This window comes from Gigantopelta aegis, chromosome 14 (genome assembly GCF_016097555.1).
Source record: "Gigantopelta aegis isolate Gae_Host chromosome 14, Gae_host_genome, whole genome shotgun sequence".
Classification (NCBI taxonomy): Eukaryota; Metazoa; Mollusca; class Gastropoda; order Neomphalida; family Peltospiridae; genus Gigantopelta; species Gigantopelta aegis.
Window position 1 is genome coordinate 27,542,993 of NC_054712.1, and position 18,309 is coordinate 27,561,301.

At 35.4% G+C, this 18,309-nt stretch overlaps 1 protein-coding gene across 2 annotated transcripts in view; it reads left to right on the top strand.

Moving 5' to 3' along the window:
- LOC121388249 (retinoblastoma-like protein 1) overlaps window positions 1-18,309 on the top strand; it is a 158,398-nt gene that overhangs the window by 49,446 nt on the left and 90,643 nt on the right. For both annotated transcript variants that reach the window (XM_041519515.1, XM_041519516.1), the window contains one exon: window positions 8,150-8,316. In XM_041519515.1, coding sequence (XP_041375449.1) covers window positions 8,150-8,316 — 167 coding nt within the window. The remainder of the gene's footprint in view (window positions 1-8,149; window positions 8,317-18,309) is intronic.

The following is an 18,309-nucleotide window of genomic DNA, read 5'->3' on the forward strand; positions in this document are numbered from 1 at the left end:
AAAAGATTCCAAACCCCATAACCACCTAGTAGCGGCAGTTATGATCTGGAGGTTTCAAGTACCCTCAAATTATTGATTACTGGTGTCCTTTACTTTCGACCTTATGACCCAAAAGTTGCATGCACAAAGCAAATAGTTTCCAATTTTAGATACCTTACCATGGTAGCCAATAGTTTGCATTGGTTACCATGGTAGCAGTTTCGATCTGGGTACCATGGTAACATAGTTTTGAACTGGTTACCATGGTAACAGAATTAATAAGCTTCATATATCTTTTCTACAGGCATAGTACAATTATGTCACTATACATTGGTTTTTTCCTCAGTCCTTGAAAATATTTTTTTAGAAATTTGTTTTCTGTTTTGCATTGGTTACCATGGTAACAAAATTCACAATTTTGACCCTTCTCTTGTAAACAGCTGGGAGCTTATTATTACATCATTGTACAGTGATTTGTATTCAAATAAATTAATTTAAAACACTTCATATGGGGAACGGTTCCTCTTTTTGCATTGGTTACCATGGTAACAGAATTAATAATGTTCATTTGAAAATAACAGGAAGTGAAAGGGCATATACCTTTTTTAAAATCTTGTGTCATTTGACAAAGATATATAAAGTAATAGAGATAGTATACATATTTTTAGTGTAGGTAATGTTGGACACAATGTCCACAAGTTACAAAAATGCATTGATGGTAGTATGTGCATTTGACCCTATTATTCAAAAACAAAATTGGCTGTCTACTTAATTATTTTTCTAAATCGAGTAGTATGGTTAATAGATCACATCATAGACTTAAATTAAAAGCAAAATATTAGTTTTAAATTAAAGTTTTCATAATTATTAATGAAAATATAGTATATTGAAATTTGCAGCAGTTGCCATGGTAACATAAATAATTTAACGGACTACAAAATGTTAGCATTACGTAGGTGGATTTCCTTTGTATATGTGTCTGTAATTTCATGTTGAAATATCAACAGGTTTTAATAATATTACTAGAAATGTATAATAGTTAATGTTGGACATTATCTTCATAATTTACAAAAAAGCATTGATGACAGTATGTGCATTGCACCCTATTATTCTGAAAAAAATTGGCCGTCTACTTAAATTTTTTCTTTAAATCAATCATAGTGATTGATTTAAAGAAAAAATTTAAGTAGACGGCCAATTTTTTTCAACTATGCTTAATAAATCACAGCATACACTTCAATTAAAAGAAAAATAGTAGTTTTATTCATGTTTTCTTAATTATTAATGAAAAAATTGTATATTGAAATGTGCAGCTGTTGCCATGTAACATAAATAAAATAACCATCTACAAAATGCTATCATTACTTAGGTGGATCATTATGCAGGCATTCTAGAATATGGGGCCCGAGGCCAGTGTTTTATGGATTCGGGCCAGTAAAAGTTACTTTGTGCAATTCCCGATGGCAAGTGGTCAAAAAAAAAAAAAAAAAAAAAAAAAAATATACAACGCTACGTCCTACTATCATACAAAAACAAAAGAAACATCTACAAGTCACTTCTTTTGATTTGCTATCACATGCAATATTTCACTAACAAATAGTTGACCACCAGTAATCTCTGACCCATCCATGACATCAATATACCTACTGATATAACTTTATTAAAGTTATAACTTTATTAAAGTTATAAAGTGTAAACATTGGAAAAATAAAAATTCATTGTTTTGCCGCCATTTTGTTTTTTTACACTGGAATCCAAAGATTTGTTACTCTAATACTAATAATATGCCAAACGGTAACCAGTCTTTTATTAGTTTTAAAGGTTGCATGTCACTATTTACAAATACTTTAAATGTGTAAATTATTAATTTAATTTATAAAATATGACATACATTGCAAAAAAGGTTTTTAAAAAGCTTAGGAACACAGTATCATGAAATAGATAAATTTAACAAAGTTCCCAAATTGAAAAATTACTAATATGGGGTGTGTGTGTTGGGGAGCCTTAAACTGCAATACATGTACACTTTATGCTAATAAAGGTTCTTAATTGTTTCTTTTCTCTTTTTGTTTTTTGAGGGGGTGGGTGTGGGGCAAGTTCCCATTCATAAGTAAATAAATAATGCTGTTAATTGTTGTGATCTCTCGGTAACATGGATTATTTTTTATAACTTAGGTGGTTTTAGTGGAAACAATTATTTAAAATTTTTAATAGGTACAGTAACTTTATTCTAAACTGATGAAAATTATTTGCATATTTTTCTAAACAAACAGTGAATTAAAAAAATATTCTAGAACCCCTGTTATGGTATATATGGGTGTAATTTCATGTTAAAATGACCATGGATTTTAATAAAATTACTAGAAATGTAGAACAGGTGAAAATTCTTTAAATTTAGCAAAAAGAATGCGGCAGGATAAGGGTTAATATTTAAACAAAATTAAAATTCTGTATCATAATTTAGTATATTTTTAAACTGTATCTTATCAATACAAAAACACACAATTATTCTAATAGGCTAAAGAAGAAAAAACAGAAACATTTAAGGAAATATTAATTACATAATTTTGCTAACAAGTAGTGTAGTGGTAGTCTCAAGAATAATAGTATTTCAGGATACAGTCTTGAATGTCATTGGTGTTACACATTGTCATTGGTGTTACTTGTTTTGTCATTGGTGTTATGCAAGAATATTTTAGCTGTCATTTCTCAAGAAACTTTATTTTTGAAATTTAAATTTTTTATTTAGGAAAGCATACCTTCTACCTCTATGACTTTGATGAAATTTATTTTGAAGGACTCCATATTTTTAAATGATTAAAACTGCCACAGTGTTTAATTTAACCTTTAGACTACTGGATTAATTTTTAACAAAAACCATGTTGAGTGGGTACAAGTTTATAATTTTTACTCACATATATTCACTTAAATGTTTTATAAATACATGAAATAAAGTTCATATATGAATCGGTAAGTATTATTTTCGTGGATTTTTTGTAATTTTTATTATTTTTAGATCAGCTAATGCAAGATTCGCACAGGCTTGAAAAGGCCTGGAATTTGAGGTGCAGTCTTGAAAAGGTCTTGAAACTGAAAATTGCCTTGAAAAGGCCTTGAATATTGTAGTTTGGCCTTGAAAAACCCTTGAATTTAGTAGATAATCATATGTAGTGATATATATATTTTAATAAACTTATTAATATTATTTGATATATTTAAAAAGAATAATCCACAAATAAACAGTTGTTAGCTATGAAAAATTACTTTAAAATCGTTGACGAAATTGTTTTGCACAGTATGAAATAAAGAGTTTTTTCCCTTTGACAGTCGATAATTTCCGTGCCGTAACATGCCGAAAGCATGTATGCAAATGGCGGCAACAGAAGCCAGTTTTCCTGTTTCAAAAATAGGTACTACTTGTAAAAATGGGGAAAACTGTTTTTAACTGCTAGTGGTTATCCGAATATGACTGGGTTAGAGAGTGCAAAGTGGATAATGTTGCAAGAAAACGTTGGATTTATCTAAAATGGGTGAAAGTGCACTCAAGTCGCATATGTAACTTACATTGTAAGGAGCCTTGAAAAAGGTTTTTGCTGACTTGAAAAAGCCTTTAAAAGGCCTTGAATTTTACTGGTGAGTGGCTGTATGAACCATGTAATGGTGATTAAAATTAGGCAAAAAATCTAAAAAGTTGCGTTTACTTATGGACATTTGTGGCCAGCTGTCCAGTATTTATGTCCATTATTCCCGATAACTAGAATCTTTTTTAAAACCCCAACTACGATTCATATTGCAATATTTGGTGAATTTCGTTGTTGGTAAAACGATCAAATGTATTATCAAATTAGCTGCCGCCATTGTTGTCAAGTGAAAATACTTGCCGAAAACCAGTTTGAACTCAAAATTTCAAGGTATTTTCAATTGAAAAAATCAAAACAAAAGCCACCATTTTGAAAAAAAAATCTTTTTTCTTTTATTATATTTCCATTTCCGGTGAGTGTCATGTGCAAAACGGCGGGAAATATGAATTGGGGAATGCACTGTATACAGTATACAGTATGTCGACTGACGTGACGTCGGGTGAGATATCTCGCCTGCAGTACTCAGAAGGTTAAAGGAAGGGACAATTAAGGCATTTGGCTTGGTATGCATATTCAACTATATATAATGCACATTATTGCTTAATATCTACAAGTATAATCATATAGTTAATTAATAAAACGGTTAAATGTGACAGCTATTATATATAACGGGCGCAGCCATTTTGTACTATCCTAGTGAATACGCCCTCTGGCGAGCTGGTGGTTACGTAATACCTAACGCGTCACGTCAGGAATTAGTTTTCGAACTGAAGAAACAAAACATACCTGATTTTTGCGGATACATCGCAATGTTCTATAATAATAGCCATCCCAGTAAACCAGTAACAGTTATATATTATTTTTCAATAAAAAATAAACCACCATTGTCAAAGTGTTGACATAACTGTGTTATGTTTTGTACATAAATTAACCCATGTACTGAAATAATAATCGGAGTGTTTTCTTGGTTAATTGGTCTTTTCTTTCCGTGGCCTGTACCTGTGGTTCCTGATTGGCAGGTGCATATTTAGACGGTCCCCAGACACTATGTCTAGACGCACTAAAAAGATGTGCCTCTTTTATTAAGATCACAGGGTATTGTGTTATATAACCCTCTGTTCATAATGGACATTACCAGCTGCCCTGCATTATTACTGTAAGTAATTCTGTAAAACCCTTGATTAAGTAGACTTTCCCATCTAAAATCACAAAACTGACCAATTACGTAGTCCCAAAGAAAAGAAAATTATCACTTGGGTATCATGAGTGGTCGTTTTTGCTCGAACATAGCATACCAATAGGCCTAATAATATGCATTTTTTTCTTTGGCTTTTTTTAAAAAGAAAAATACTATAACTCCATTTCGTTCTATTGATGCAAATTGAAATATATTTAGTTCAATAGTTTATTATACTATCAAGTCATTTATGTTGTTTTACAAGTCAGGATGATGAAAGTGAAGCGCTTTGTCATAAATTAGAGCGTTTGTTTACACTGTGCATAGAGCAGATGGACGGAGCTAACGTCACTTCGCCCCAAGCTATACCACTGGACGTCACAAAAATGAAACAAAATGGCTGCCCCCAGTTAGCAGGAATAATCATGTTTTTTTATTAACACTAAAATTACGTGTTTTTCATTTGTTAAAGTGTCAGTATGTGTTGGTGGTCCGGGTATGCATCTTTCCAACACATAATCTCTTGTTTGAGTTTACTCTACCTTTAAGTCACATACAGAATATCCGTGTGGAAATGCACAATTACACCATTGAATAGTTTTTAATTCTAAAGTTATTCCATATATCTTATTAGGGACACCCAAATAACACATCCATGTGCCCTTGATCACTATAAACCGATTGGATCACACTGCTGAACTACCCCACTTGTCCGGTAACACCAATGACATATTGAACTTGTTCATATAGTAACATGTGTCTGCACGTGCAGGCCGATTACATTTCTGTGTGACCAGATATAATTTTATATTTCTTTGTTCATCTAGTTTTCAAAAGTTAACAATAAATATTTTATCTTTTAATTGTTTTATCTTGAATTTGTATTTTGAAAAGTGATGCTTTCTGTAGAATGACCCTATAATAGAATTTTTTTTTTTTTTAATGTCCAGCGATTGGCCATAAAAAATCTTTGATCGGTAGTTTACTGTACTTTACAGATTATTGACAGTGTTCATTACAACGAAACTCCAAAACACTCTTAAAAACCGCTTTTCATTTGTAATGGTTGTAATAATTGTACAAAAGCATCCATACCTTGCCAAAAAGTGCACAAAAATAGACCGTAAATATTTATAATTTCCATGAGATTTAATTCGGCCATTTCTGTAAAACTGGAAATATACAACACTACTATAATATTAGAAAGATTGCGCATTCATGTTGGGCACGAGAACCAAATGTAATATGCTATATAATACCTTATAATATATAGTCTTATCTCTACATGCCCATCCCATATCAGAATCAAGCAGTCAGAGGTCCGCATGGTCACGTGATTCTGTAGACCTGCATGGTCACGTGGATTTGATCGAAGTGACACACAGTTGCGTGCAAGTCTGTTGTTACGTAATCACAGTTTTGTTTGTTTTCTTTGTAACTTGAATGGAAGTTTTTGGGTACCAACAATAATTAAAAGTTATTTCTTCTGATATTTGCATTTTCAATTTTCTGTATTGCATATGCGTGTTCCATCGATAACATGTCTTATCAGACATACATACACCATTGACGTTTCGCTGACAGCATGTGCGTGAAATCGTCATTAAAAAGAGTTTGGCAAATGAAATATGGGTAATTTTGATTTTATTAGTCTCGAAAATGTAAAACGAAAAACCTGGTCGCAAATTATTTTAGCCGCGAAAATATTTGCGTATACGGTATGTACATAACTATATATGCAGGTGTCAAATTAGTACATGTCTGGGTAATAAAAAAAGTTTGTCATGGTTGACTGATGGTGACAGCAGAAGGAAAAATAGAACGTTTATAAAAAATAAAATAAACATTCAGAAAACCCATTAAAGTACTGATTACATTGGAAGCTTGCCATGCCCTTTAAATCCCACAGAGCTAAATATAAAAAAATATATATTTCTAGGTGGGAGGAAAAAAAAACCTTTTGTCCAATAATGCTTTGTAGTATTTAACAACAAAAAAAGCAACTGTTATCACTCTCCGGGGGTAAGTGGTTAGCTGGTACATAGATAATTTGTCTTTCACGGCCGATTTCTGCTTTCGAGTGGTTCTTTTGTTGTGTAACTCTCTGTTGGCAAACATGTTTCAACTTGTCCCATCTCACTCCACAAAACAGAAGAATGACAGTTAACTAAATAGAATAGCAGTGTGTGTCAAGGGATTTGAATTAACATGTTAATTGACCTGTCATTTAAAAAGGTGAAAGAATAAGCTATTCCGTATAATGGCATTTTCTGTGTGTGTTGACTGTCATGACTGAAGAAGTGTGTGTAATGGGTAGTTTTATTAAAGGGTTGAAGAAATTTATAAGGTGGTAGCCTTGTGAAAAGAAAAACCCAAACAATAAACAGTCATAATGAATTTTATTTTTACCTTTTGCTTGTGAATAGATTTGTTTCGCTTGAAGAAAGGTGTATGGCATATATTTTATGAAGGATTTGGGATAAAGTTTGTAGTCGATAAAAGGAAAAAGATTAATAAAGGGAAACAAAGTGTTCATTATAATGAAAATGTTCCATGTTTGCTCATGGTTTGTCATAACTGAAGAAAGATGTTTTTAACTTTTATTCAGAATGTGAGAAAATTATTGTAGATAGTAAACTGAACAACATATGGATTTGTCATGGTTGAGAAATAATGTATAAAGACTTGTTACTAAGCATTTGAATAGTTTCTAAGATAGTAAAAGGAAAAAAATAATGGAAACAAACTGTCTGTCATAATGGACTGCATTAACTTGAAATGTGATTATGGTTTGAGAAAGATGTACTACAATATTTCTTAAAGAGTTTAAATCCATTTTTAAAGATGATAAAATAATAATAAATGGAAAGAAGAAAATGTCATAATGGCATTTTGCTAAATTCATTAACATGCGACGATTGAAGAAATGTGTTTTGTGAATATTACTACAGGATTTGGATCACGTTTGTAGGGGATAAGAGATATTAAATGAATAAACTGATCATCTTACTGGCATTTTGCTGCATGTACTTGTGATTAACTATGGTTGAGGAAAGAAAGGTGCAAATAAATAAAAAAGTACCTTTGAAAAAACTTTTGGATTTTGGAAATGTTTGTCAAAGAAAAGGGCATACAGTTACTGAGTTCATCATATCGGCTGAAGCCAAATTATCTATATGAAATCATGTTGATGAATCTGGCAGAATTCTTAAAAAATAATCCCAAAATTCAATGTCTGTTTATTATGTATTATATGAATTCACAGGAAATGAAATTCCAGATTACAAAAAAACCCTGATGCTTCAGAAAAATGAACTTGAATAGAAAAAGAAAACAGTTTAAAAAGACCAGACTTTATCGGACACTGTGTCGGTGCTATTTAGTATACTCCAGACCTCTACCTTTTTCACAGACAAGGACCCTGGCTCCATCAACTCCGTTGACGGGGCGGCGCTATCTAAAGGAAAAAGACCCAAGTATTACTCCCGTTTCCACAGCAACGCAGAGTGTGAGCCGTCTGCAAGCATTACTTTCTGGAAGGAAGACTTCACCAAGTGATGCACTTATTGAGATTTTTAAGTAAGTTGAAATTTTATTTAATTTTTGGCTCTGCTATGTTGCTTTTCTAATACTGATTTGTCTGCAGTCGGTCTGTCCATCAGCTTCTCCTGTGAAGTCTATCTTCTACTGTTTTGATTGTTCTGAAACATGGTACAGGGTTCGAAACTTGCCATACAATATGGTGGTCCAAAATATAATGCAATTTGGCAAATTATGTTAAGCGAACCAAGGGCAAGATTTTAATGTGGAGTACAAATATTAATAGTGGCTCATATGTTATAGCTCTAAAGAAAATAATATTATTAGGGCAACTAACGCCATTTTAAAAAAATATTTAAGTCGCCCAAACAGGACATTGGTCACATTTGGCGACCTGGCCACAGGCCATTTCGGGCCCCGTTGGTACAGTGATCCTTTAGGGTATCCTTCACAAACTAATAGAGAGATTTATGGAAATTATGAATGTTAATTTTTTTATGTATTTTTTTTTATTAATGTTAAATTTTAAATTGAAAATTCGAAAGTGTTTTGATCAGATAGTTTTGAAACTTTGTACGCAGTCGAAACAAACTAACAGATATTTTGTAATTTTCTCAAAGAGTTTTAAATTTAAAAGATTTAAATAGAAATTTTACCTCTGCTATGATATTGGAGCTTTTCTAATAGTGATTTGCCTGGTGTCTATCTTCTTAGAGAGTTTCAATTGAATTGTTCTGAAACTTGGTACCATAATCCTCTGAGGCATTCTCCCGTCGGTGGGCCCATTGGGCTATTTCTCGTTCCAGCCAGTGCTCCACAACTGGTGTAACAAAGGCTGTGGTATGTACTATCCTGTCTGTGGGATGGTGTATATAAAAGATGCCTTGCTACTAATGGAAAAATGTAGGGGGTTTTATCTCTAAGACTACTAGTATGTCAAAATTACCAAATGTTTGACATCCAATAGCCGATGATTACTAAATTAGTGTGCTCTAGTGGTGTCGGTAAATAAAAAGTAAAACACATGCACACACACACACACGCACGCACCATTGCCTCTACCCGCTAGCTGAGGCCCTGCTGTTTGGCAGTAAAGCTAATATGAATAATTGTTGTTATCCAGATTCAGGGATTTTCGTTCAGGGATTTTTACCAACAAAAATGAGAGCCCATATGCTTAGGCCTATGCCGCTTCATTTATTTTCATTTTGGCCCTTTGAGAGGGAGGTCAGAATGTGTTTATGTGTGGCATAAAATGTAGTTGGAACTGATTAAGACATTTTTGAGATGTCAAAAACGTGAAACGTTTATGCGTGACACACAGTAGTCCGAGCGGACGTAGAAAATGTGCTCCCTACCGCAATAGGTCACTTGAGATGTCACACAAGTAAATGTTGAAAACATTATTATCGGAATCATGAATTTATATTTGTGCAACTTCTTCTGACATGTTTGAGGTAGTGAAAGAAGAAATCACTGGCAGTTGGTCCCGCGAAGTATTGTATCTGGATCAAGCGTCGATAATATAGGTCAACTACACTTTGAAGTTTTTGCGATTTTTCTTTGATATTTTTATCAACAATATAGGATAGTTTTATGATTTGTGATTATTACATCCTGAATACAACATTTTATTTGCATTAAATAATTTGTTTAACGATTCTTGAGACAAATTAATAAACTAAAAAAGAGAGATATTTTAGAAATTTTAAATTAAAATCTTAATATTTAAATTGAAAATTAAATAACGGAGCTCTATAGGTTGATTAGATATGATAACGTAGCGCTGACATCGACACAGTCTTCTGTTCAGCGCTACGAGATGAGGCATATACCCCATGTGTAGCATAAACAAACTTCAGTGTTCTGTAAAAAAAACATTCACACTTTGTTGGAAACACTTACTCGATATCGTTGATATATATTAAATTAATTGTTGTTGCAAATATAATTAATACAATGCAGATTAACAATTATCAAGACTAAAAGCGTTCTTCGACAGCCATAACAGATAATACGAGAATCTCGTGAGAATGTGAAATATCCATACATGAAAATATATAATCTACTAGAGTAAATTTTAGTTTTATGGTATATTTGACGAAATGTATTTTTTCTTTATTTATTTTTTTCTTTTAAAACTTAAACTTAATAGTTTGTCTAAAATTATGAAAAATAAAAACATACCGACATTTAAACTGCATTGTCTGCTCTCGGAACTTTTTTGATAGAGGTCAAGGTAAGTAGACCAGTTTTTATTTTAATGTGGCGAAGCATTGTAATAATATAGAATTTTATTTATTTTTTAAAAAATTTTTGGCATGACGTCACTTTACATCTCTTTACAAGAACAATAAACTGGGTGAATGACGTTTCCGTTTCAAGAACGCTGGAAATATTTCAACGCAAAATTGCTATAGAATTTTTTTTTTTTTTAACATTACTAATGCACTTCACTCTGAAGAAAATCTTGTGATTAAAAAACCCCGTACTATTTACGAAATATGGATTTCAAGTGACATTACTGTAGGATATTTATTGTGTACAAAGCCAAAATAAGGGTGCGAAAAGTGACCGTCGTTGACCGTAGTTGTTTTTAAAGTACTTACAGTGCTGGCTGTTTGCTAGTAGTGTAGTGGTAGAATGTCATTTTAATATTAGTGTGTATTTTATGCATTATTGTAGTGGCTTATCTCAGGTCTGAGATGAAGAACTGTAAATAATATTAACTTTGTGCTAGTAGTGTAGTCTTGGACTTTAATTAATCAATTTATTGTTATTATTAGCACTGTATTACCATTAGTGATCGCCAAATATTCCTCATGAGCTCATCTCGGCCAGTATATGGTTTTAAAATACCAAAAGTTAATAAATAATTTTATGTATGTAAAAAAACCCAAATATATGTTACTCGACGCAGTTTCTGCGGTGCTCCGAAGAAGAACGCGGAGAAAACTACTTATAACCAACATGGTAGTCAAGGAATAAGAATAGCCAGACAATATTGTACATTGCAAATTTTAAGGGCTTACCAATACATAAGACATCTTTATGGCGCCTGATGTGTGTCAGCCGTGAAGAAACTTCAATATGTATACAACTACAACTTTATTTGAGCGAAACGTGCGATAATATTGGCGGAAAATGTGCCGCTGTGATCTGTGACGGCGCTGCTACAAAGAAATGGCATCCATATCCCGTAACGGTAACTGAGACGTAGGCGAAAGTTTCCGTTACAATACCGTAACTATAGGTCGATAGGTCTCTTTGTTTTTTATTTTGTTGATATTATTATTTTTGTTTCATTTTCATTCCCATCCACTCCAATCCAGTTTGTTTGTAATCCTATTTATGAAGAACTATTATCATTGACCAAGATATGATGGTCTAAAAATCCTCAATGTCACAATATTTAAACTTGATAGGTTTTAGGTTCATATCCCAGTATTTGATCCAACCAAAAAAGACATATTTTGTGTTGAGTGCTATACTGACCTCTCTCACTGTTCGTCAACCCACTGTCTTGAACAGGCAGCTGCTATGTGTGCCCAGGACAGTGGGTACAAGTCTTAAACTGGATATGGGGGTGAGATGTAGCCCAGTGGTAAAACACTCGCCTGATACATGGTCGGTCTAGGATCTATCTGCGTCGGTTAACCCATTGGGCTATTTCTCATTCTAGCCAGTGCATCACGACTGGTATATCAAAGGACATGGTATGTGCTACCCTATATAAAACATCTCTTGTTACTAATGGAAAAATGTAGCTCAGGTTTCCACGATGACTAAATGTCAAAGTTACCAAATGTTTGACATCCAATAGGCAATGATTAATAAATCAATGTGCTCTAGTGGTGGTGTTAAAGGAATGCTAAAGCAAGGCTTTTGGACTGGTATGCATATTCAACGATACATAATGCACATTATTGCTTAATATCAACAAGTATAATCGTATAGTTAATGAATAAAATGGTTAAATGTGACAGCTATTATATATAACGGGCGCAGCCATTTTGTACCATCCTAGTGAATACGCCCTCTGGCGAGCTGGTGGTTACGTAATACCTGACGTGTCACATCAGGAATTAGTCTTCTAACTGAAGAAACAAAACATACCTGATTTTTGTGGATGCATCGCAATGTTCTGTAATAATATCCATCTCACTAACATAGCAACGTGTATATGTGGTTTATTTTTCAATACTAAATAAACCACCATTGTCAAAGTGTTGAAATAACTGTATTATGTTTTGTACATAAATTAACCCACATACTGAAATAATAGTAGAGTGTTTTCTTGGTTAATTGGTCACTAATGGTCACTAAAAATTATAAAATTTGGCATCAAAGTGTTATTAACGGCATTATTTGGTGTTATAAACACCAGCCAGTGTTAACACATAAACTGAACAAAATAGTTGTGTATGCGAGATGATAAACCAAGATGGCCGCCGATTTATAAGTGTTAATATCGAGGACATTTAATTTGTCAAAACATGGTCTGTATGGGTATGAATAAAACAACTTTACATTGAATTTATTATAGCAAACACGATGAGAGGAATCATTCTATATATACTACTCAAAAGAATTTAAGGGTCAAAAATTTATAACCAAATAAGTTTCAGAGTGTATTAGATTGATGATGTAAACTACACCAACATTTTTATTTATTGTTCCATATTTACAAAAAACCACAAATAAACGTCACTGTATACAAGAAAGTCACATGACATGCTGTCAAAGTTGAAGGTTGTCAAACATGGATTTTACACATTAGAACATTCGTTTAATAGTGTGTGAATCCACCCCTGGCGCGAATACATTCGACACATCGTTGCCTCATGCTGTTGATCAGACGTCTGAAGAACTCTTGGGGAATGGCCTGCCACTCTGCCATAAGAAGTTGACCCAGATCATGAAGGTTGGCCGGAGGGGCATGGTTATCCCGAACTCTCCTGCCTAATTCGTCCCAGGCGTGCTCTATTGGGGCCAAGTCAGGCGAATATGCTGGCCAATCCATCCTGGCGATACCTTGTTGTCTGAGAAAGTCCGTTACCACCCTGGCGCGGTGGGGTCTGGCATTGTCATCCTGCAGAACTGCCCCGCCGCCAATCTGCTGAAGGCCTGGGAGAACCAACGGCCGGATAATCTCATTCAGATAGCGGATTCCATTCAGATTGCCATCCACCACATAGAGGGGGGTCCTGTGGTGGATAGAGATGCCGCCCCACACCATGACGCTGCCACCACCGAACCGGTGATGTTGTCTAACGTTAACGTCAGCGAAGCGCTCCCCAGGACGTCTGTAGAAATGAACCCGACTGTCGTTGAACTGGAGACTAAACCTGGACTCAACAGTGAACATCACTCGACCCCACTGAACACGTTGCCACCGCATATGAAGCATGCACCAGTGATGTCTGGTCGTTCTGTGACGTGGTAGGAGTGGTGGTCGAACAGCCTGGCGATGGCAGCGTAGATTATTGGCTCTCAGACGATTGCGTATGGTTTGATCAGACACTCGAGTTCCAGTCGCAGTCTGCAGATTGTCACGTAATCGGCGTGCAGTGGTTGTGCGTTGACGTAGAGCCATATTGGTGATGTAGCGGTCCTCTCTATTTGTAGTGCTTCGGGGTCTTCCCGAACGTGGACGATTTCGAACAGAATTCGTTGCTTGGTACCGTTGCCACAGTCGGCCAACGACACTCTGACTGACACCAAGTCTCAGAGCAATATTTCTTTGCGTATTGCCATCCTGAAGCCAAGCAATAGCCCTTCCTCGATCTTCGATAGTCAGTTGAAGTCGTACCATTGTCGAATTTGGAGTGTGCACCGTACACGAACGCAAGCTCCAATTATACGGAAATTCAGCATTGGGAACATGGAATACACGTGCAAAGCGTGAAAATGAATCGCTTTGTGAAAAAGCAAGTTATGGGCACTTAGCAGACCTTTCGCTTTCGCCCTAATTTACGTGCAAATGTAAGCATGTTTTCGCCATTAGAACTAGTCGACTGTCAGTGGATTTTAATTCATTTATGGGTTGCTTAGACCCACTTTCGTCAAAATGGAACAATACCATGCGTGACATTATGGTCTAGCTAATATAATTGACATTCAGAAAATAATGTCGAAAATATCGTCTGACCCTTAAATTCTTTTGATTAGTATATATCACCAATGACCAAATAATACATGCAAAGAAAAATGAAACAGGAAGAAAAACCAGACAGCTTCGGAATGCTAAGTAAAGGGCAAATCTATCAGCATTTTATTTTTATTGGCGAGCATTCATGCAACTTGAAATGATACTTTTGTCACATCTGCAGAGATCTGTACAGGGCAATCGTGGTTTCTTACATTTGCATTTCAATATTCTGCATCCTGTGTGACATTGACAGGAAATCATCTCAAGACAAGCTTGAGGAATTGGATCATTTTTCATTAGAACAGGCTTAAGTTGGTCATCCACAAGAGTCCATCCCATTGATAAAGGTGTTGGGAGATCTGGAATGGGCTTGTGAGCTTGCATCCATACCATTGCCTGGTAGTGAGCTCATGTTATATGACATACACAGGCATCACTTGTGGGTGGCATATGTTCAGGGCCTTTCAGTTTCCCAAACAGAACTGTTCGTGCTTTGTCAAACGGTGTCAACAGTCTGATCATACAGTTTACAAATGAATTGCTCAGCATTTTTCTGTGTGTCTTCAGTAAGCACCCCCTTCCCGAGTTCTTCTAACAAAACGGCATTCTCTTTAAACACTTTGAACGCAGATTTCTTTGAAATCCCATAGAAATATTAAGTGGTATCACTTCCTGTCAGAGCATGAAAAGCAAGCAAATTGTGACGACATTCTGGTGATGTGAGGTTTGTTTGCAATACTGTGTTTACCAGAATATTCTTTGGCTTTTGTCCTGTTCCAGCAATCATCCAAATTATAGCTTTGATGTTTGGCAAATGAAAAAGCAGAATCAACAGGACATCTGTGTCTCTTACCGATATCACAATAGTATTGCAGTTGGATGTCTTCGAACAGTGTATTGCGTGAAGCACTATTCGGGTATCGGCTTCCTCATGTTGAGCCTTTAATTGGTCTACATCCAAATCGTTGTTATTTGTCACCACTTTATCTTCATCAGTGAAACCACCACCAACTACAACTGTTTTGTCCTTGAAAGTCTGATCAACTCTTCTGAGAGGAAGTTTGCTAAATCAGATTTGTTTTCTGTTAAAGCTAAAAAAATTAGCCAGTTCTGTGGCAATGGTACTTCTCTGTTTTCAATTCTTCTTCTTGCAGGACGATGCGTCTTCGTGCATTTAGTTCTTGTAGTTGATTTGAGATGGACAGAGGTCTGTAACGATCAAAAACAACATATACCCTTTCATAATGGAGTGCTTTTTGCAAAATAACAGAAACAAACATATTGGCATATTCCCCAAATGTTTTGATATCCTTAGTTTTCAGACTTTGCGCCAATGCCTGACCATCTACAATTAAAGCAGACTTGCCAAGTAATTTCACAGGCACACCCACGTCCACGCCTTTTATCAGTTCATCAGTCAAAACTGCTTTGTTTCCTGTTTTAATGCTCCCATTTGTTTCGAAAATGGCTATTGGTACAGGAAGCAACTCATTCTTCATGATCAGTAAAATGTTCACTTCCCGCCCCGCTTTGTAGGCTGTAACCAATCGAACTAGTATGTTTCTGTCAGCCCGAAGTATTTTGCTCTTTTCAACTATAGACTTTGTTGGTTTTTCGATGCAGTACAGGGAAGCAAATGTAGGAGGATTGTTTTTCTTCAAACTTTCACGCAGTGGAACTTTTGGAACTTTCTCATTATTTGTTTGTAGCCTGTCTTTGACAAATTGCTGCAACTGATCCTGTCCAAGTTGTTTGGCAGATAACAGAGACGTTTGAATGACATCAGTTGCTATATCCTTTGTGACAGGATTGACCAAGACATCTGTCCGAGAGTTTGGACCCATCACTTCAATATACCTTTTCATAACTTTGACAATTGATGTTTCCGATTTGTAATCCACGCACTGTCGACTTTTTGTAACCTCTTTGTGTGTCAAAATATCATCTGGGTTAACATTGTACATAATCCTGGTCAGAAGGCTAATGTGCGATCGCAAGTTGTAAGATAACGACCATCTACACAGGGCAGTGTTAGTTCTTGTTATGCCAATGATGCCTCCACCTTTCTTCCCTGTTGCATTCAGCCATTCTTGGCTTTGGTCTGTGTCGACTTGATTGAATTTTGCTTTGGACCTTTTGACAACAAAATTACCCCGTTTGAATTATACAAGGATCTCCTGCGGTAATTGATGAGCATCAGCAAGAGAGACAGTACCCCATCTGGTGTAGTTGATGTGATCGTATCTATGAAACCATGGCAACATGCACCAAAATGCATACAGATACAGATCCCAGATCCCAGATCCCAGATCCCAGATCCCATCCCTTTCTTCCCTTGTAAACATGAGAAGTACTGAAACCATATCAAGATATGTCAACCAAAATTTGAAATTTGCATTCTGGTTAACCTCAAACTCGTTGAAGTAACCCCTGAAAACATCATTCTGCAATGTGGAAATAAGGGCATTCATATGATTGTCATCATGTTTTATTTCCATCAATGTTTGGTGAAGCTTAATGTCTTTCTCTTGTATGAAATGCATTAACCCTTTGAACCCGTCATACCGATATTGCGGAATGAACGAGTAACGCGATAACCCGTCATACCGATATATCGGTATGTGACGTGTCTCTGTATTTGTCGACATTTCAGTGGCAACCAACCAACCAATCAGTAATTTTTTTACATCAGCTTCCTGTGTGCATATATGTACTTCCTTTACATACTAGCGAACGTCCATTTTTGACAAAAATACGCGAACATTTGAATAGTTTTTGGCCAATATAATGAAACAAACATTCACTGCCATGCAGGCGGCTTGTATATTATTTGATAGCCACTCAGACGAAGAACCTGGACAAGTAAACTACAATCATAATGATGATTTTGTGTCTGAAAGTGATCAAAATAGTGTACCAGAATATCACGAATCTAGCAGTAGTTCAGAAAACGATTCACCTGTCCAGTCAACGTCGAGTAAAACAGCTGTAAATACCTGTAAACAACGACCGACCAGAGCGAGGCGTGGGCCTGTCCCATTTGTACCACCTCCGGAATGGAATAAACAAGTTGATAGTTTTGTGGAACCTGTTTTCAATCCAAACAAAACACTGGGCCCCCAGAACATCCCGTTGAACATAAATAAAGATAGTAAGCCTGTTGATTTTTTAAAAATGTTTTGGTCAGAGGAAATTTGGACTTTACTTGTAACAGAAACAAACAGACAGGCCAACTATGTCAAGTTATCAAAGCCTACAAATTATTACGCAAAGTCTTTTTGTCCTGTAACTGTCCCAGAAATGAAGGCTTTCTTTGGATGTAGAATGGCCATGGAGATGCTTGTTTATAAAGATCGTTATGAACAATATTGGAAACAGGCTACCCCTGGTTTTGCTAGTATTTTTACCCGGGACCGCTTTCTGGCAATTTGGACATTTTTTCATTGTGTGGATGGGCAGGGAACCGGCATAGATAAATCTGACAAAATGTACAAATGTAGGCCTTTATTCGAATACCTCATCAAACAATTCAGGAAATTCTATGTTCCAGAATGCGAGTTGTCACTTGATGAAGGAATGATACCTTCTAAGAATTCGCTGTCGATTCGACATATCAAAGACAAACCCATCAAGTGGGGCATAAAAACCTTCTTGCTATGTGAAGGAAAGTCTGAATATATTGTCGACGTGGAAATATATACAGGCAAGAAAGACCCTGATGAGAACTACATCCCTGTGATGAGAACTACATCCCTGAACTTGGTGCGACAGGTAACTTGTGTGTTCGACTTAGTTCTCATTACCGGGGACAGAACTACTGTTTGTATACTGATCGATTTTACACATCAGTGATTTTATGTAAATATCTTATCAAGGAGCAT